Source organism: Hordeum vulgare, chromosome 7H (assembly GCF_904849725.1).
Source record: "Hordeum vulgare subsp. vulgare chromosome 7H, MorexV3_pseudomolecules_assembly, whole genome shotgun sequence".
Lineage (NCBI taxonomy): Eukaryota > Viridiplantae > Streptophyta > Magnoliopsida > Poales > Poaceae > Hordeum > Hordeum vulgare.
In genome coordinates this window covers 50,637,791-50,658,670 of record NC_058524.1, presented here as the reverse complement: position 1 = coordinate 50,658,670, position 20,880 = coordinate 50,637,791, and the positions used below count along the sequence as shown (strand labels likewise).

Genomic DNA, 20,880 nt, shown 5'->3' with positions numbered 1-20,880 from the left:
TTTTCGGAAAGTCGTGCCCGCGGTTATGTGGCAACGTGGAAGCTTTGTTTAACACTGGTTCTAGATAACTTGAAGTTAACTTAATTAAAATATGCCAACTGTGTGCGTAACGGTGACTGTCTCTTTCGTGAGTTCCTTCTCTGATCGAGGACACGGTGGGGTTATGTCTGACGTAGGTAGGTGTTCAGGATCATTCATTTGATCATCAGTAGTTCACGTCCGTTATGCGTAGATCATCCCCCTCTTACTTCTTGTACTCGTAAGTTAGCCACCAAATATATGCTTAGCCGCTGCTGCAACCTCACCACTTAACCATGCCTCACCCATTAAGCTTTGCTAGTCTTGATACCTTTGGAAATGAGATTGCTGAGTCCCCTGTGGCTCACAGATTACTACAACACCAGTTGCAGGTACAGGTAAAGGTCACTCGATGCGAGCGCGTTGATTGTTCATTTGGAGTTGCTTCTTCTTCTTCTTCTTCATCGATCTAGGATGGGTTCCAAGCCGGCAGCCTGGGATAGCAAGGATGGACGTCGTTCTTATTTTTCTCGTTTGTTTTTCGTCCGTAGTCGGACCCTGCTCTTACTCTTGATGATTATGTAATGTACTGATGTGACTCTAATGTAGCTTGTGGCGAGTGTAAGCCAATTCTAAATATATCTCTTCTTTTCAGTACATGTACTTGTAACGATATCCATTCTTGCGACACGACGAGATGCGCTTCTATCCCTGACGAGGCCTTCGTGCCAAATTGAGGATAGGGTCGCATCTTGGGCGTGACATGTGAGTCCTCTGTGAATGAAGAACCGGCAAAAACTCCAACATCGAAAACATCATAGTAGATGCATATGGACTCCGTTTTCGATGAACTCAAGCTTGTCACGAAGATGACCATAAGCTCTAAAACTCACAAAGAGAAACACCAAACAAGAACCAAGAAGTATGATGCAAGGATGCAAATGGTTTGAGCTCTCAACGAACGATATGATCAAGCTACTCACTTGAGAGCCCCCCTTGATAGTACAACAATCTATCCTAAACAAAAAACCTATCAAGGGCAAACCTATACCTTGCACCTCGTCCTCTTGAGCTGGATGATGATGATCTTGGCTTCCTCAAGATGGACCACCTTTATTGATTGCGTTGGCTTGATGAAGACTAGTTGATTGCTCCCCCATACTCACTATGGGTGAGCCACTCTTCATCATATCTTCACAAGTCCATTGCCACCACAATGGACGACAGCTTCAAGCATGATATCTTCGTGTTGATCCACTTGAACTTGCACATCGCAATCTTGATGACGATCACAACTTGACGTCATACTTCATGGGTTGTATGAGATCTTCCCTTTGATGTAAGCCCATGGAAACACACCTAACCCCCACATAGAACTCTCACGAAGACCATGGGTTAGTACACAAACAAGTAATGGACAATGCTTACCATACCATGGGATCACTTGATCCCTCTCGGTACATCTTGTACGCTTTGTGTGTTGATCATCTTGATTTACTCTTTGTCTGAGATCTTGATCAACCATGTGTCTCTATGACCATTCTTTGTATAATACCTTGAATACCATCTTGGTCATCATATAAACTCCTTGAACCCAACATATGGACTTCAAGAAGTGCCTATGGACAAATCCTATAAATGTAACTTAAGGCAACCATTAGTCCATAGGAATTGTCATCAATTACCAAAACCACATATGGAGATATATGCTCTAACAATTGTGATGTAGTGTCCGAATGTGAGGAGAGAGAAAGGATAGGGGGCATGCATGTGAAGAGAGAAAAAGAAAGGAGGACCACGTGCAGGTTTTGTGTTGGTCAAGTACATGTTGAGACTCCGACAAGTTCCTCCATGTTTGTCTTGGATTTGCTGAATAACGGGCGTCCGTACCACATCACGGACCGATGATTGTCTCCATTGGATGACAAAAGTTGACATAAATGATCCAGACACCACATTCTCGATATATATCGGACCTTTAAGGGTCTCCTTTGGAGGTGTCGTTATGAAGCTGTGCAGAAGTATGTTTAAAAAACATTTAATGATGAAAACATTAGAAGAAAAATGTATGCATCACTGCGAGGGGACCCACAACGACATCCCCTAAGAGGGAAGCCACACTCGTACGCATCGACGTTCCTAACGGAGAGCTTTTGCTCGAAGCCTCACACTTGCTACCCGCGGTATAGAGGTTGCAGACCCGGCCTAAGGGGCGGGCCACCGCCACCATCTCAAGGCCTCCAGATCCATACCATGGAGCCACCACCCGCGAAGGAATGATAACAACAGGGTCACCTGCCACCCTTCCTCTTGCTACGAGGGTTTATTCGATTTAATTATTTTTTGGAGGGTTTCTACATGATTATGTACTCTTTTTTAACGGGTAGCATTCTTCTCAAAGTAATAGATATATTAAATTTTTCAAGTTATAGATATTGAGTTGTTTCCTTAATAAAATTCTTAACATTAGGTGAGATCTACTTGAAGATGCATAAAGATTAGAGTGTGCGGTGCATATGAATCCTTTGCTTTTCATGGCCGTATTTGGTTGCATGCATTGCCTTCAACCAGACCGAGTTGGGCCCTAGAAATAAGTGTTTGGTTGCAAACAGGGAGGCGTGACTCATATTGGCATGAACCTTAAAACAATCCAGAACTTGGCTCGCTGGAAACCGTTGCATCGACAGTTTCCAACGAGCCAGAATTAGTGCGGCGCAAAAGGGTGACATCGTGCTCGCGATGGTACAAGGGTAAATTGAGTGGAGATGGCGGGAGATGGAAATTGGTTGCGCAAAATCTAGACTACCGCCCAATTTACTCGGTCACCACTAGCTCTAGGACAGACACTTTCTGTGTTCTTAGCATCAGCAACGGTGATGACTCAGATCCGCTCAAGCGGCAGCGGCGGTAGCATCACTCTATATCAATATGAGTTGTTGCTTCCCTTCCTCTAGGCCACCATCTCGTCCTACTCGACTTAGTCGTGCCCCCCCTCCTTCATCATCGTCATCTTTGAAGCTGATAAGCAACATGGAACCCCCCCTCCCCCTATTGTCCGGTCAGTTATGAGGCCATTAGGCAAGGTGTAGGACAAATTTCCCCATTGCTAACCGCAACATTGATGTCGCCTAGGTTATGGACGAATGGACGAAGGTGGTAGTTCAGGCAGCAACACTGATAGCTATGATTCTGACATGACTCATGTTGATCCACACGAGAGTTTTTCGTCTTGGTGACAAACCATCCATCCATTATGCTCCAATGTTAACCCGAGATTGTGAGAGGATAGGAAATTTGAACTACATCTACAATTGCAATGACACAAAGACTCTGTGGATGGCTTCGAATGAAAATAGCACCTTTCGCCACGTATGTGCAGGCCTTCAAGAGCAGGGGTTGCTACAAGATATCATTCACACATGTGTGGAAGATCAAGTTGCCATGTTCTTATGTGTTGTCGGTTATAACAATAGGTTCAGAGTTATCGACCACACGTTTAGGATATTAATGGTGACCATTTCTTGGTACTTCAGGCAAGTGTTGTATGTTGTTGGGGTATTCAGAGGGGAAATGATCAGGTCACCAACCAACCAGACTCCTAGCAAGGTTCACACTAGCCTAAGATGGTATCCATATTTAAAGTAAGCAGTGACATTATGTAGTTCATGCCTTAACATGCTTGTATTGTTCTACTATGGCCATAACACCATCTTGTAATGCCATTTCATGATTGCATTGGGACAATGTATGGTACTCATGTTACTACTAGAGTGCCGGCGTAACAATCTACAACATACATGGAGAGAAAGCACTACACAAGCTATAATGTTCTTGTTGTCGTTGACTTTGATCTGATTCACATATGTGTTGGCTGGGTGGAAAGGATCAACACATGATTCTAACGTTTTTAAGTGACATCATGACTAGACTTGATGGCATCAATATCCCCGATGACAAGTGTGACCTAGGAGATGCTGGCTATACATGTGGGTGAGGTATTCATCCATCCTTAATTAGATATCATCAGAACGAGTTCTCCCATAGGAACTATCCTAGGACTCCAGGAGACTGTTTTATGTCACACACTCTAGTCTTAGATACATAGTTAAGAGGGCATTTGAGCTTCTAAGAATAGGTTTAAGATCCTTGATCAGAAGTCATTCCACACTTTCCTCACTCATGTTAAGCTTGTTCTTGCTATTGCATTTTGCATAACTAGATTCTGCAATGGGGTTGTGACGACCTTGTGCGAGAGGAGCAAGAGGTGATGCATGACGATGTTATCAGCTCCGACCATGATGTGGAGGCATTTAACAATAAAGCCGAAAGAACAAAAGGATGAAGTGGGCACATGCAATGTGGGTTAAGAGAGGTCAAACAAGGATGTGAAGCAGAAGAAGAGCAATAACAATAGCAGAAGAGGAGGAGGAGAAGAAGCAGTAGCATAATAACAAGAGGGCGAGGATGGACTTCCAAGTAGCTCAGCATCAATGAACTTTCCCATCATTTGGTTGCTTTTATTTGTTATATTTGTATTGGTATTTATTAGTAGTTAAGACTAAAACTATGTTTAGGTCCGCATGGTAAGATCACACTAGTGAGAAGTGGTGATAGTATCTTTTGCAGTTTGCAATCAAACACCGTGTAGTTTGTGCGCCCCGTATAACGTAGACAACCAAATGACGGTCAATGTTGGTTCGGCTCATGCAACTAGACTAAATGTGAACAACCGAACTAATACATATGTTGGTTTTTGGCCCACGTTATACCTCATTAGGACACATCTGCTCTTCTGTTCCTAAATATAAGCCTTTAAAAAAATCATTACAAACTACATACAAATGTATATAGACATATTTTTAAAGTGTAGATTCACTTATTTTGCTTTATGTGTACTCCATGTATCCCAAAATAACTGTCTCAACTTTGTACTAGCTCTAGTATGAAGTTATACTAAGCTTAAGACACTTATTTTGGAACAGAGGGAGTAGTTCATAATGAAATCTCTAAAAAAACTTGTATTTATATTTAGGTATGGACGGAGTAATTCACACATAAAACGATGGCATTTTTTGTTTTGACCTTTTGGGCTAACGAATTCCCGAATTGACCTTACATCCAAACAAAAAAACAAATCTGACCTCTTTTGGTGACGCCAACATCCCTGGCGTCTCGGTTGCACTAGAGACGTCAGGATCCGTGGCGTATGGTGTGGAGCCTGCTTGACCGACACGCCTGTTGACATGCTGACATGGCAAAGGGTGAGACGCCAGGGACCCTGGCGTCTGGTCTCCAGACCCAAACGTTGTGGACCTTGGCGTCTGGTCCTCGTAAGTGAAGTATCTCAAGGGAGAGTGGGTGGGACCCATCCCACTCACTCTCCCCAATCCAGTCTGAGCTTGCTGTTGCATTTCTGCTCTCTCCCTCTCTCCAACCCCTCAATCCCCCATTAAATCCTCTCCAAAAGGTGCTTCCCTTAGATGGATCTTTGCATCACTTTGTTGCTTGTGGTAATCTCCTTTGAATCATCCGATTTTTTGGTTAAATCTAGTTATTTTGCTAGTTTTTTTACATCTTGGAGAAACCCTGGTTCACGCTTTCCCCCTAATTTTTTGTGTTTGAGTATCTTGTTTATCTTTGGTAACAGGGATAAGTTTGTTGTAGTCGAATATTTGCTTCATGAGTAAAAAGTTTGTGGTTTAGGGTTAATTAGTGTTTTATGGTAAACTTTGATTAGTTTATCTTAATTAATACCATTTTAAACATCATTAATAATTTAGTGTTGCTATGATTTGGGTATAATGGATTGTTTTTAGACAACCAACATTTGCCATTGATGTGTTTAATTCGCTCATGTGTTCTTTAGATTGGGAGACTTGTTAATGTTCATTCTATGGACAAGGAGGCATTCTTGACTAACAATGCCGACGCATATGAGGAAGCAATTCTTTTTTATACAAGCCCTAGCTATAATAAAGTTTGGTGGAAAAGTGAGACATATCTTAGAGTGGATGGACCCCATTGATGGTGTTAAGCTAATATGAAGGTATGATGTTGGAGTTGGAGCCAAATCTCGCTTGAAAAGTATGCCTATCACCTATGACTTGCATTCGGATGTGTACAAGGAAAAGGTTGCCCAATCAGAAGACACGTTACTTGAATTGTTTGCCACCAAGGTTGAACCTCCTCGGTTTGCAATTGACTTGAACCGACGTGTCTCTTCCGCGATAACCGAGAGGACGAGTGTGTATTTTGTTGAGCATAGGATTGTGATTGATGCATCCAATGCTTATAGCCAACCACCAACTAGCCAAGAAAATGAGGTTGAATTTTATGCCCCTAATGCTTGTAGACAACCACCAATTGGCCAAGCAAATGAAGTTGATGTGATTGCTAGTGAGAAAATAATTCAACAGGATGGTGATGGTGATGCTCATGGTGATTTGGATGAGCTAGAGGAAGGGTTTCACGGTATTGATGTTGGTTACTTGGATGCGTACATAGCACAAAAGGAGATGGACCGTGAGTTACCTTTTAGGCGTCTATATGGGTATGACTCAAATGACGAAGGTCCTGAGCACGAATTGGACGAGGATGGATTCACGAAAGAGGAAAACCAAATTCACTTTGAGTTGACCGGCTTGGAAAAACAACTCACTTGTCTCGAGATCTTAGTCTTGCCATAAAACCATAGTTGATGGTGGCATGAGAAACACGACGGTTGCGCCAACACCTTGACCTTATCCAGGCGAACCAAGGGAGTAGAACGAGGACGAGAATGCTTATTTGAGAAAGGAGCGAAGTTTCGAAATTTGGCTCACATGAAGGTTTGGTTGTCTGACTATGCTATTCGGAATCACATGCCATATTATGTTGAGCACTCCGACATAAATTTGCGTTACACCGTGAAGTGTGAGCATGAAGATGAAGGATGCCCATGGAAGATTCGTGCAAGAAAGTTAGAAGAAACCAAAGAATGGGTGTTAAGAAGTTGTGTTCCCACTCATAGGTGCAAACCACCAAAGAAACGACTTCGCACGACACACCGTCAGTTCACGTGTGAGTACCTCCCATACAAATTCATGAAAGACATAACCGTTGATCCCACTGTCAAAGTGAGGTTTCTCATGAGGACGGTGAAAAAACTATTTGATTATGAAGTCAAGTATGGAAAGGCATGGAGGGCCAAGGAAAATTCTATTAGGATGTTGTATGGTGGTTATGAAGAAGCATAGAACCAGCTCCCGAGATTGTTGGGAGCGATTGCACATAGGAGTCCGGGCAAGTATCATGTGGTCGATGATAATGACGGAGTGTTCCACCGTGCCTTCTGAAGTTATGGACAATGTGTGTCAGCATTTAAGCATTTTCGTCCGGTCTTGCCTGTAGATGACACTTTCTTGACCGACATATACAAGGGCGCACTAATAATAGCAATGATGCACTCGTCGAATGACAATGTGTTGCTAGTTGCATTTGCTTTGGTGTCTTCCGAGCACCAAGACAAATGAGAGTGGTTCATGGGTCATGTGAGGCAGAAAGTGATTGGTGATACATATTAAATAACACATCATTTACTACATACAAATCATCAGTATCATCTAACAACTACATAGAAATTCATAAAACTAAGAAATCATCTACTCCCTCCGTCTCAAAATAAGTGTCATAAATTTTGTACTAAGTTAGTACATATTTTGTACTAAAGCAGCAACACCTATTTTGGGACGCATGGAGCACTAATCTAACATCACCCAATCTGTTCTAAAAATAAGATGTTCTAACAAAGATAAATTGAAAGAATTGGGGAGAATACCGCAGAGATGCTTGGGGGGTTCACATCCACGAATTTGGATCGAGGATTGAGTAGATCAAAGGTGGTGTTGGTGTGAGGGGGAAGATGAGTGACAAAGAGAGTTCGATCTATTCCTTTGGCCGCAAGGAAGAAGATGGGCCCTTGCCACTCAGCGAGTCAACAGGCATGCCAGTCGTGCGGGCCCCAACACGAGACATCGAGCATGTTAGAATAAAAAAAAAGGCTAGATTCAACTTTTTTAAACGTGAGGTCAATTCGGGAATTTCTTGGTCCAAAAGGTCAAAACAAAAAAAAAGTCCCACAAAACGATGCACATAACCAAAACACGTTCCATATCTGTCTGTAGATTCAAAAGTCATGTGAATCGAATGAGTCATGTCCTCGTGTGGCAAGGAGGAGAGTCGGGCCCGTGCACGCGATGCCATCCTAGCAGAAAAAAGCTGGACGGATTGGCACCAGCGACAAGGCGCCACCAGCAACCAACGACGCACACTGTCAGCAGCCCACTTCCCCGTCATCCAAGGCCAATCCCATCCCCTCCCGTTCCGATCCGGCGGACCGCAACAGATTTAACAGCCAGCCAGGCCAGCCGCCAATGCTCCTCGGCTCCCACCCGTGATGGCGCGCGCAGCACTCATCTCCAGCTGCCGCAGCGCCGGGGCCGCCGCATCTCCTCCCCCCTCCTCCTCCTCTCCCCACGCGCGTATATATACCCGCGCCTCGTCCTCCTCTTCCCGCCCACCGCTCCTCGCGTCCCCGCCTCTCCGCCTCCTCCCCGATCCACAGTCCAGCCCTCGCCGGTGCGTGCATTCGTCGATCCTCCCGTTCTTGTTCTTGTTTTTCTCGGTCGTCGACGTTGCGTTCGCCTTGTTGACGTTCTTGTTGGTCTCTGTGTAGGTGTTCGGTTAAGACTCTTGCGGCGGCCAAGGGGGCGTCGCTGTCCGGCCGGCGGAGCGCGAGGGAGGAGAAGGAGGAGATGACGATCGAGTCGTCCGTGAGGCTCGCCGCAGGGGAGCTGTCGGTCCGCGGGCGGACGGTGCTTTCCGGCGTGCCGGACGCGGTGTCGGCGTCGTCGGCCGCGGCCAGGGGTCCCGTCGACGGCGTCTTCCTCGGCGCCGACCTCGCCGGCCCGGCCTCCCGCCACGTCGTCTCCCTCGGCAACATGAGGTGCGTCCGCTCGCCCTCCTGCCCGCCCGCCTGATGCGATCTCGGGGGAGGACGCGGCGTGATCTTGTGTCTGTTCGGCTCGTCTCGATCGGCATTGATCTGATCTGGCTTTGGGTTGGTGTGGGCGTGTGCAGGGGCGTGCGGTTCATGGCGTGCTTCCGGTTCAAGATGTGGTGGATGGCGCAGCGGATGGGCGACAAGGGCGGCGACGTCCCGCACGAGACGCAGTTCCTGCTGGTGGAGTCCAGGGCCACCGGCGCTGGCGAGGACGAGGAGGCGTCGTACGTCGTGTTCCTCCCGCTCGTGGAGGGCGCGTTCCGGGCCAGCCTCCAGGGCGGCGGCGCGGGGGGCGACGAGCTCCAGCTCTGCGTCGAGAGCGGCGACGCCGGCACGCTCGCCAGTTCCTTCGACCGCGTGCTCTTCGTGGGCGCCACGGAGTCCGATCCGTTCGCCGCCATCTCCGGCGCCGTCGCGGCGGTCAGGTCCTGCCTCGGGACCTTCCGCCCGCGCGCCGAGAAGAAGCTGCCCGCGATCGTTGACTACTTCGGGTGGTGCACGTGGGACGCCTTCTACCAGGACGTCACCCAGGAGGGCGTCGAGGCCGGGCTCCAGAGCCTCGCCGCCGGCGGAGCGCCGCCCAAGTTCGTCATCATCGACGACGGCTGGCAGTCGGTCGGCACCGACAAGCAGAGCACCGACGAGGATCACGCCGGCGAGGCCGGCAAGCCGCCGCCCCTTCCCCGGCTCACCGGCATCAAGGAGAACAGCAAGTTCCAGAGCGGCGACGACCCGGCCACCGCCACTGGCATCGAGACGCTGGTGCGCGCGGCGAAGGAGAAGTACGGGCTCAAGTACGTGTATGTGTGGCACGCCATCACCGGCTACTGGGGCGGCGTGCGGCCGGGTGTCGCCGGGATGGAGGCCTACCGCTCCACCATGCAGTTCCCCAAGATCTCGCCGGGCGTGGCGGAGAACGAGCCCAACATGAAGACCGACGTGCTCACCCTGCAGGGGCTCGGCCTCGTGCACCCGCAGGCCGTGCACCGCTTCTACGACGAGCTCCACGCGTACCTCGCCGCTGCCGGCGTCGACGGCGTCAAGGTGGACGTGCAGTGCGTCCTCGAGACGCTCGGCGCCGGCCACGGCGGCCGCGTGCAGCTCACAAAGGAGTACCACCGCGCGCTCGACGCCTCCGTCGCCAAGAACTTCCCAGACAACGGCATCATCGCCTGCATGAGCCACAACACCGACGCCCTCTACTGGTAAGACAGAGCTCAATCCCTCCATCGACAACATCCAAATCTTGCAAGAGAAAATTCATCATCATCATCTCTGCTGAATCTGCGTGCAGCTCGAAGCAGACGGCGGTGGTCAGAGCGTCGGACGATTTCTTCCCGAGGGAGGCGGTGTCGCACACGATCCACATCGCGGCGGTGGCGTACAACAGCGTGTTCCTCGGCGAGTTCATGCTCCCGGACTGGGACATGTTCCACTCCCTCCACCCCGCCGGCGACTACCACGGCTCGGCGCGCGCCATCAGCGGCGGGCCCGTCTACGTGAGCGACGCCCCGGGGAAGCACGACTTCGAGCTGCTGAGGAAGATGGTGCTGCCGGACGGCACCGTGCTGCGCGCGCGGCTGCCGGGACGGCCGACCACGGACTGCCTGTTCGCGGACCCGGCGCGCGACGGCGCCACCCTGCTCAAGATCTGGAACATGAACAGGTTCACCGGCGTGCTCGGCGTGTACAACTGCCAGGGCGCGGCCTGGAGCTCCGCGGAGAAGAAGAACGTCTTCCACCAGGAAGCCGGGGCCGGCGCGCTGACCTGCGGCGTCAGGAGCCGCGACGTCCACCTCATCGCCGAGGCGGCGACGGACGGCGCCGCCGGGTGGAGCGGCGACTGCGCCGTGTACCGCCACGGCGCCGGCGACATCGTGGTCCTCCCCGACGGCGCGGCGCTGCCAGTCTCCCTCAAGGTCCTGGAGCACGACGTGCTCACCGTGTCGCCGATCAAGGTCAGCACCTCTGCAATGTCCAATCTGATCGATACTTGTTGACGGTACAATTGGCTTCTGTATACCTGAACTGACAAAATGATCACCGTGAACTGCAGGATTTGGCTGCCGGGTTCAGGTTCGCGCCGGTAGGCCTCGTGGACATGTTCAACGGCGGCGCGGCGGTGGAAGTCCTGACCTACAGCCTCCTCGCCGACGGCGACGACGTCAGCTCCGGCGAGGCGGTCGGGCTGGTGCGCATGGAAGTGCGGGGACGCGGGAGGTTGGGCGCCTACTCGTCGGTCCGGCCGAGGAGATGCACGCTGGGGTCAGCCCCGGCGGAGTTCTCCTACGATGCCTCCTCCGGCATGATGATCCTCGAGCTGGAGTCCATGCCATTGCCCAAGGAAAGGGTTCACAAGATTGCCATTGAGCTGTAGGATTTTTAGCTCCCCGGCTCTGCGATCCATCGATAGTGTATGCTTTCTTGATTATTAGCATTATTGAATTGAAGGGATGGAGAAATATACGGTCGCATTGATCATCTGAGTTAATCAACCTGCCGCCGCTAGTTGCCGGAACCCTGAACTGTACAAGTGGCCTCCGGTGTGGGTACCTGCCTATCTGGTTCACTGACGAGCCTTTCAGTTCGGGCACGTGCCGGCCGGCAATGGGATGCGCACAGATTTCTCCTCTGTTTGTGTGGGCGCTTTGGCAGAGGAGGAGGATGCGGCCATCCGGTCCAGACCTGAAGCACGTTCCTACGCTGCAGAGTGGCTGTCCGCGTCAGTTTGGTCCATCTTATGAAGATCTACAGCTTGGTAATTTATATCTCACAACGCGTATCAGAGCAACTCCAACCGACCGACCCGGATAAACGATGATTTTATCCGTTTTCATTTATTTGGACCGTCTGTCGGTTCTATGTCCACCCGGTTTACGATATGAATCGGCAGCGCACCTAACGCTCCGACTCATATTTATTTGCATGGCCGGCTATCCGCCGGTTTTCATCAAATACAAAACTTTGCCTATTTTTCAAAAGCAAATGAAATAGCATAGTTTCACAAGTGAAAATAAAATATAGCAAAGTTCAATAAAAATTAAATTGTCTACAAGATACATCAATTGATTGCCAACATGATCCCACATATGTTTAACCAAATCATCTTGCAACTGAATATGACTTTTTCAAATGTGCAAACGATGCCACTTCTCTGCCATGCTGAGGCACCACATTGTGATCCTGAAACTCAAACCCTTGATCATGGGACGTTTCGGACGCTCATCCTCTACGATCATATTGTGCATGATCACACAAGCAGTCATCACTTTCCATAACTTCTTGGTGCTCCAAGTTCTAGCATGATACCGAACTATGGCCCATCGAGATTGCAGAACACCAAAGGCACGCTCGACATCCTTCCTAACACTCTCTTGCTCTTGGGCAAATCTTTTCCTCTTCTCTCCGACAGAGTTGAAGATTGTCTTCACAATAATGGTCCACTCTGGATAGATTCAGTCAGCTAGATAGTATCATTTGTTATAGTTGTGACTGTTGATGTTAACATTGACCGGCGGGTTGTTGCCTTCGGCAAGCCTTGCAAACACCGGCGCTCGTTGAAGCACGTTGATATCATTGTGCAATCCAGCCATGCCAAAAAAAGAGTGTGAGATCCAGAGATCTTGAGAGGCCACGACCTCATGTATGAGAGTGCAAGCCTTGACATGGCCCTTGTACCGACCTTGCCAAGAAGAAGGGCAGTTCTTCCACTCCGAGTGCATGCAGTCTATGCTGCCAAGCATCCGTGGGAATCCCCGGCTAGCATTGGTCGCCAACAAGCGGGTTGTGTCTGCAGCGGTCGGCTCTCTCAAGTACTCAGGGCCAAATACTGCAACCACAACCTTGCATAATCTTTACAACGACTCTAGGCACGTAGACTCACTCATATGGACGTACCCATCGATAAGATTACCGGGTACTCTGTAAGCAAGCATCCAGATAGCTGTAGTGCATTTTTGATAAGATGAGAAGCCAATCTTTCCAATGACATCCATTTTGCACTCGAAGTAGTCATCGTATCCGAGCACCCCTTCTCGAATCCGGTTGAAAACGTGCCTGGCCTTACGAAAACGACGCCATAATTTCTGATGTTTGAATAAGACGAGAAGCCAGTCTTTCCAATGGCATCGTCTTTGCACTCGAAGTAGTCATCATATCCGACCACCCCCTCTCGAATCTGGTTGAAAACATGGCTAGCCATACGGAAACGATGCCGGAATTTCTGATGTTTGAACATTGAATTTCTTGTGTCAAAGTGCATGTGTCGTCACCGTGTCGTGTTCCACCTTCGGTCATTTCTGGACCGCACACTCGCAGTCGCAGTGGCATATTTGATCCAACATCCGAACCACGGCATTTTCAGGATGCGATGAGTATTCCACACTAGCGAGCTGCAATGAAACAAGTGTATCATGCTCTTCTTCACAAGAAAACTTGGCGCGTGGTACCTCCTCCTTCCGGTGTTAATATTATTGATTGCAAATGGGGTTTTAAAGTAAAGAAACATTCTGATGGTTCCATTGAGTGGTACAAGGTCTGTTTGGTTGCTAAAGGGTTTAAACAACGTCATGGACGTGACTGCGAGGATACTTTTAATCCAGTTGTCAAGCCTACTACCATTCGACTTTTATTATCTTTGGCAGTTACTCGTGGTTGGTTTCTTCGTCAATTGGATGTTCAAAATGCTTTTCTTCATGGTGTATTGGAGGAGGAAGTCTACATGCGACAACCACCTAGGTTTGTTGATCCCGATCATCCTCATCACCTATGTCAGTTGGACAAGGCATTATATGGCCTTAAGCAGGCTCACCGTGCGTGGCATGCTCGTCTCGCCTCTTCTCTTCAAGCTCTTGGTTTTGTTCCTTCAACAGTTGATACATCCATGTTCTTACTACAACGACCTCAGGTTACTATGTATCTTCTAGTTTATGTTGATGATATCATCCTTGTTAGTTCTTTAGTCGCTACTGCTGATCGCCTACTCTCAGCTCTTAGTTCTGATTTTGCTGTCAAGGACCTCGGCAAGCTTCATTATTTTCTGAATTTGGAAGTCACTCATGCATCTACCGGACCGTGTCTTACTCAGCAAAAGTATTCACAGGATCTTCTACATCATGCTGGTATGCTCAAGTGCAAACCTGTGTCTACACCCATGTCTGCTACCGAGAGGATCTCAGTTGATACTGGTGCACTTCTTTGTCCTGCTAATGCTACTATATATCGCAATATTGTTGGTGGCCTGCAGTACTTGACTATTACCAGACCGAACATTTCCTTTGTGGTTAATCATGTTTGTGAGTACATTCATTCACCTTGTGATTCTCACTAGTCTGTTGTCAAACGCATTCTTTGCTATGTCCGTTTTACGGCCTCATATGGCTTGCACCTTCAGCCTGCTCCATCTGGTGTTATTTCTGCTTTTTCGGATAATGACTAGGCATGTAATCATGATGATCGACGCTCTACAGGGGGATAAGTTGTATTCCTTAGTCCTAACTTGATCGCTTGGAGTGCTCGCAAGCAGGCTAAGGTTTCTCGCAGTAGTCCTTGGGCTGAATACAAAGTTGTAGCCAATGCGACATCAGAGCTTATATGGGTACAATCATTGCTTGGTGAGTTAAGGGCCCCTCAGCGCCAACCAACGATTCTTTGGTGTGACAACATCGGTGCTAAATACCTTTCTTCTAATCCAGTTTCCATGAGATATTGCACATAGGATGTCAAACATTGTTTCCTCGACGGTTTCCTGGATGAAAGGTTGTATGTGATACAACCAAAAGGTTTTGTCGATCCTAAGGATGCTAACAAGTATGCAAGCTCCAACGATCCTTCTATGGACTAGAGCAAGCATCTCGGAGTTGGAATATACACTTTGATAAGATGATCAAAGTTTTTGGGTTTATACAAAGTTTATAAGAAACTTGTATTTCCAAGAAAGAGAGTGGGAGCACTATAGAATTTCTGATAAGTATGTGTGGTTGACATATTGTTGATCGGGAATAACGTAGAATTTCTGGAAAGCATAAAAGGTTGTTTGAATGGTGTTTTTCAAAGGAAAACCTAGATTGAGCTACTTGAACATTGAGCATCAAGATCTATAGAGATAGATCAAAATGCTTGATATAACTTTCAATGAATACATACCTTGACAAGATTTCGAAGGAGTTCAAAATGGATCAGTCAAAGAAGGAGTTCTTGACGGTATTGTAAGGTATGAAGTTTAGTAAGACTGAAAACCTGACCACGACAGAAGAAAGAGAAATGACAAAGGTCGTCCCCTATGCCTTAGTCGTAGGCTCTATAGTATGCCATGCTGTGTACTGCACCTGATGTGTGCCTTGCCATGAGTCTGTCAAGGGGTACAAAGAGTAATCTAGGAATGAATCACTGAACAACGGTCAAAGTTATCCTTGCCATGTGGACTAAGGATCTTTTTTCTCGATTATGGAGGTGATAAAAGAGTTAGTCGTAAAGGGTTACATCGATGCAAGCTTTGACACTAATCCTGATAACTGTGAGTAGTAAATCGGATTCATATAGTGGAGCAGTCGTTTGGAATGGTTCCCAATGGCGCGTGGTAGCAGCATCTACAGGATGACATAGAGACTTGTAAAGCACACATAGATCTGAAAGGTTCAAACTCGTTGACTAAAACCTCTCTCACAAGCAAGACATGATCAAACCCCATAACCTTATGAATTTTAGATTCATTACGATCACATAGTGATGTGAACTAGATTGTTGACTCTAGTGTAAGTGGGAGACTGTTGGAAGTATGCCCTAGAGGCAATAATAATTTGGTTATTATTATATTTCCTTGTTCATGATAATCGTCTATTATCCATACTAGAATTGCATTGATTGGAAACTCAAATACATGTGTGGATACATAGACAACACCCTCTCCCAAGTAAGCCTCTAATTGACTAGCTCGTTGATCAAAGATGGTCAAAGTTACCTGGCCATAGACATGAGATGTCGTTTGATACACTACAAGAAATATGCTCATACATGACGTTCTTTAAGATGTCGTTGATGAATTCATCATAAATCTATGACGATTTCATCCGAGATCGTCGTAAGCCGTTTGAGGGGATCAAATCTACATATAAATTACGGCGATGTGAGTCAAAAACGTCATAACCACATAAGATGGGATCGTCATAACTTTTACGACGATTATAAAAATGTCGTAACATGTTCTAACTATGTTGACATGTCACTCGTGGGTCCATTCTATCCCACCTCATCCTAGTTTGTGAAGCAACCTACTATTCTGTCATTTCAAAAATTCTTGAAAAATTCTCATAAATACATTGGATCATATATTCCTCAAATATGTGAAAACCATTCGTTCCATAGTTCAAAAATAATTCAGCAATATTTATTTTCCTATTATGTTTATAATAGCACTTTGTGAAGGAAGTGTTATTTCTATTTCTTTGATTACCCTCATATTTTTTGGGCATTCTTTCCTATCCAAATCATTGCCTCATGAAAACTTTCATAACCATTTCCCTAGTAAATCTTTCTCAGCAAATTTTCAAAGTTTGTGTTCAGCTAACAACTTTGTGAAGGAAGTACTAGATAGGAATATCCTGATGAGTTCAATTTTTTCCACATCTTATATGTGCCCAAAAGTAGCTCTCCACAAAATTTTAGCCCCATCTGACAATCCATGTGAGCTCATCATCCAATCTTTGTTTCTGGTAATATTTTCATTTTGTGAAGCAACTACATTTTATTCTTTTTTATAGTTGATGAAAATTTATCACGGGGTGAAACTCACCATATAACCTCACTCCACCAAAAAATAAAAACTTCCTAAGGCAAAATTGTTTTGCCATTCCAAGATGCACCCTTGTGCACAATATTACTTCATTTGAATAAACCATGGCATGAATTTTAACATAACTTTGGTCATTTAACTTGGAAAGTATGAATCTTTATACATAATATCTCATTTTAGAGAATAGTTTTTTAAAATATTTGGGTCACATGTAATGATATAATGTGAAAGTTTTTCATTTTTTAAAATTTTATGTTGTTTCAAAATGCATTTTAAAGGAAACATATCTATGACCAATCAGAATGGAGAACCACCCATCCCACAGATCACTCGAGTGTATCTGATCTGAGCCGTCAAAGCTAACCAGATCCAACGTCTCTCAACAGATCTAAATGCAAACACAAAAAGGAAAAACAAATGCAAACCCTACCAGACCCACTCGTCGTCCCACGGTCTGATCCACTCCTCCCCTCGTCTCCCACATCGCCGCCGGCCGCATCTATGTCTCCGCGCCCGTGGCCCCCGCCGCGTCGACCGCGTCCCCGCCCGCTTCCGCCGCGGTTGCCGTTGAGGGCAAGCCCACGGTGCTCGTAGCCGAGAATCTGGCGCCGCGGGGCTGGCGTTGGTCCGGGAGTTCGCCATCGACTGCTCCTACGGCCTCTCCTTTGAGGAGCTCCGGGCCAAGATCTCGCTCTGTGATGCGCTCATCGTGCGCTCCGGCACCAAGGTCGGCTGCGACGTCTTCGAGGCCTCCAGCGGCCGGCTCCGCGTCATCGGCCATGCGGGCGTTGGGATCGACAGTGTCGATCTCACCGCCGCCACCGAGCACGGCTGCATCGTCGTCAACGCGCCCACAGCCAACACCGTCGCCGCCACCGAGCACGGCATCACGCTCATGTGCGCCATGGCCCGGAACATCGCCCAGGCCGACACATCCCTCATGGCTGGTGAGCTTTTTTACTCTTCAATATGAATTCCGCGAGGCTTTTTCTCTATTGTCTCTCATTGTGGACACGCACCTACCACCTGTGTATCGTGCAGACATGCGGCCATGTCTTGTCTTGTAGATATATTTTTACTTATGTGATGTTAATTATTTTCTGAGATGCCGAATCTTGGGAGGATACTTTTCAGGAGAAAGCAATCATCATTGTTTATCCCTTTGATTCGGTGCTTGATCTGAAAGGATACCTCAGGCTAGATGCGTTTAAATGAGGAACTATCGAGCATTAGTATGGAGATCATGTTTACAGCCTCTCTTGTAAACAATATCTAACCAATTGTTTACAAATAGAAGCTACAATACTATGTAGAGTGTTCTAGCAGTCATAGTGATCTTGTCCCTGCTTTTACTAATGCGTTTCTTTCATGGCAATTTGAGACATCTCGTATGAAATTGCTCGCAGATGTTTGCTTTAAGGGATCATGTTAACCTGTTCAGATAGCGACTTTTTCTTTAAATCATACTAATGCAAAAAATGTCATGATGTACATTTACACTGGCCTTCAAATCCACCACATGTACCAGATGGTATGAGATTGTTGCAATTACCGAGATGACAACTATGACAGAAAGCTATTAACGCCAAGTCAACTGCCACCGAAAAGCTCTAAAGCGTGCTACCATAGCAGTAACAATTCAGCTGCAGATTCTTAGTGAAAATATGTAGCGTGAAATGAAAACTCTAAGCAGAGCACATTAATCAACCACTGTTAATTTCCTCATGAACACATTATCTGACGACGAACCATCAATTTCATTATGTGATGCAGGAGGATGAACTCGGACTGCCACCGACACCTTGAGCATCGCTCCGTAGTTAGAACCTGCAAGTAATTTTTATGTGCCGTTGTTCTCGACTGTTAATGTGATGTGAGGAGTCTTTGTGTTTGTTACTTGAGCGATCCGTGTGAGATGTTTATATTAGTGGCGCCTTTTACGGTTAATCCGTGCGTGCAAAGTAGCTAGTATCCTGCTCTGTTCTGCTCCATCGCCATCACATGGGGATTTTGAATTTGCGATTGTGTGAATCCCGGTGCATAGCATTCGTTCTTTCCTGATGATCGTTCTGTTTTGCGGTAGCAAACTACTCTCATCACAGTTAGCTGTTAGTGCACATCAGGTTACGATAGAGATAATACAAGTTTCATTATTTAAGATCATTTCACTATCTATAGTTTCCAGTCTTCTGTTTGGAGATATGCGTTCTCGTTTCCAGTTTCATTATTTTTGTAAACTGAAATCCATTTTAATTATTTACACACCCCTTTGTTCCTAGACATTCATCGTGACACATGTGTGGGCATATTGACATTGCATGATTATTGATTATTTATCCACTTATTTGTGTTTCCATGGTCATCGTCATCGTGCCATGGCCATGTCTGGTTAGGGATTGGTCTCTGATTGTAACTGCACTACTTGAAGTAGAAGCATTGTAGTAGCTAGCATATCATGGTGACGTTGCTCTTATAGGAGTTTCTATTTCCAATGTCTTTTCATGTAGTATGAATTTTATGCTTGAAAAAATATAAAGCATGTGTTGGCTGTCATATTTATAGAGAAGAGGTAATATGGATGATGTAATGTGAATTGGCTAACTTCTAATTTTTCCATTGATTATGATCAGGTTGCTGTTGAGGTGTGTGCATTGCTATGCATGGTCTCTGGCCTCGGCGTCTTCTGTTTTCCCTGCGTCGTTCGACGACAGCGGTGCTATTTGGCATCGGCTACAAAATCACAAAGGTGAGCTTCTACGGTCCTCTCCTTCCTCTGATCCATTTGATCTGAGCTCATGCCTATTGATCCATGAACCATTAAGTCACGCATATGGTGGTCACTCTGGGTTCATGGCCATCGCGCAATGGCTATCTTCGTTAGTACATAGTTTTTTTTGGGGGGAAATGATGCCTTGATGGACACATAGGAAATCCAAGAGATGTACATATATTTTTCCTGATTTGGTCATGAAACTGACATGCGATTAAGTCATGTGATGTCATGTATAGCAGATTGGCTTCTTTATTTACAAAGTTATAAATGTCCGTTGGCTACCTATGCTTTAGCTTTGTAAGCTGACATACTATTTTTCTATGGGTCATGAAAATTGGCAAGGGATGTAAATTGTTGTGATGCCTTATACAACAAATTAGCATCCTTGTCCAAAAAATTACATGTCCAGAGGATGCACATGCTTTAGCTTTATAAGTTGAGATACACTAGTATATATGTTCTGTGCAGTTTTATGGAAGTGACAACAGATTTTAATTCTTGTTGTATGTGCATGCTTAAACTTTGACTAAGTTAGATAAATAACAGCGTGATAACTGTGTGATAGAGAGGTCATAGACATTTATATCTTCCAAACTGACCATGCATCAGCTTGTCTTTGACTTGGAAGTTTGGATTTTCCTGTTTCTACGCACTGTGCATGTTTCCAACAACTTGATATATTGCCCAGCTCTATCACCGATTTGCTACTCATTAGATCGTAGTGTAATACCCTTTCCTTTTTAGAGAAGGATGGTACCATATAAAATGGTACTGGCAATTTTTGGAAAGCACAACTAGTATGTTTGGACTTCAAAATAATCTAGTTGTATCTGGTGATGGATTTCTTAACTTTGTTTGCTATTTGGCACCTGGCAGAGCCAGCATGATGAATTTGAGGCAAAGTCTTTTGAGGAGAGAGCTGCGCTTGAAGCTAAATATCAGAAGATGTACGAGCCACTGTACTCAAAGGTACACCAATTGATACCAATGCGGGTGCTTATTCTGTTTTACCCTGTTTCCGAACTTCACTTTGACCCCTGTAACCGGTGTTTAACTCTCACCTGTATTATAATAATAGCTGCTAAACTTGGATATAAAGAAATCGTTTCTGTTTTGCATGCTTCATACAATACAAACTATCTTGTATCATATTTGATGCGGTATGCCATTATCCATCTGATTGATTTCTCGCACCTGCAAAATGACAGCGTCATGATGTTGTCAATGGTGTGGTTGAGGTAGAAGGTGTAACCAAAGACG

At 46.2% G+C, this 20,880-nt stretch overlaps 1 protein-coding gene and 1 pseudogene across 1 annotated transcript; both read left to right on the top strand.

Moving 5' to 3' along the window:
• The first annotated feature begins 8,250 nt into the window (after positions 1-8,250).
• LOC123412140 (probable galactinol--sucrose galactosyltransferase 6) lies at positions 8,251-11,539 on the top strand. The gene is made up of 5 exons (XM_045105089.1): positions 8,251-8,634; positions 8,732-9,001; positions 9,136-10,263; positions 10,353-11,016; positions 11,115-11,539. Exons 1-5 carry the CDS (start codon positions 8,453-8,455, stop codon positions 11,433-11,435), a joined length of 2,565 nt encoding a protein of 854 aa, XP_044961024.1. The 5' UTR covers positions 8,251-8,452; the 3' UTR covers positions 11,436-11,539.
• Positions 11,540-17,326: 5,787 nt separating this feature from the next.
• LOC123408243 lies at positions 17,327-17,820 on the top strand (annotated as a pseudogene).
• The last annotated feature ends 3,060 nt before the right edge of the window (positions 17,821-20,880 follow it).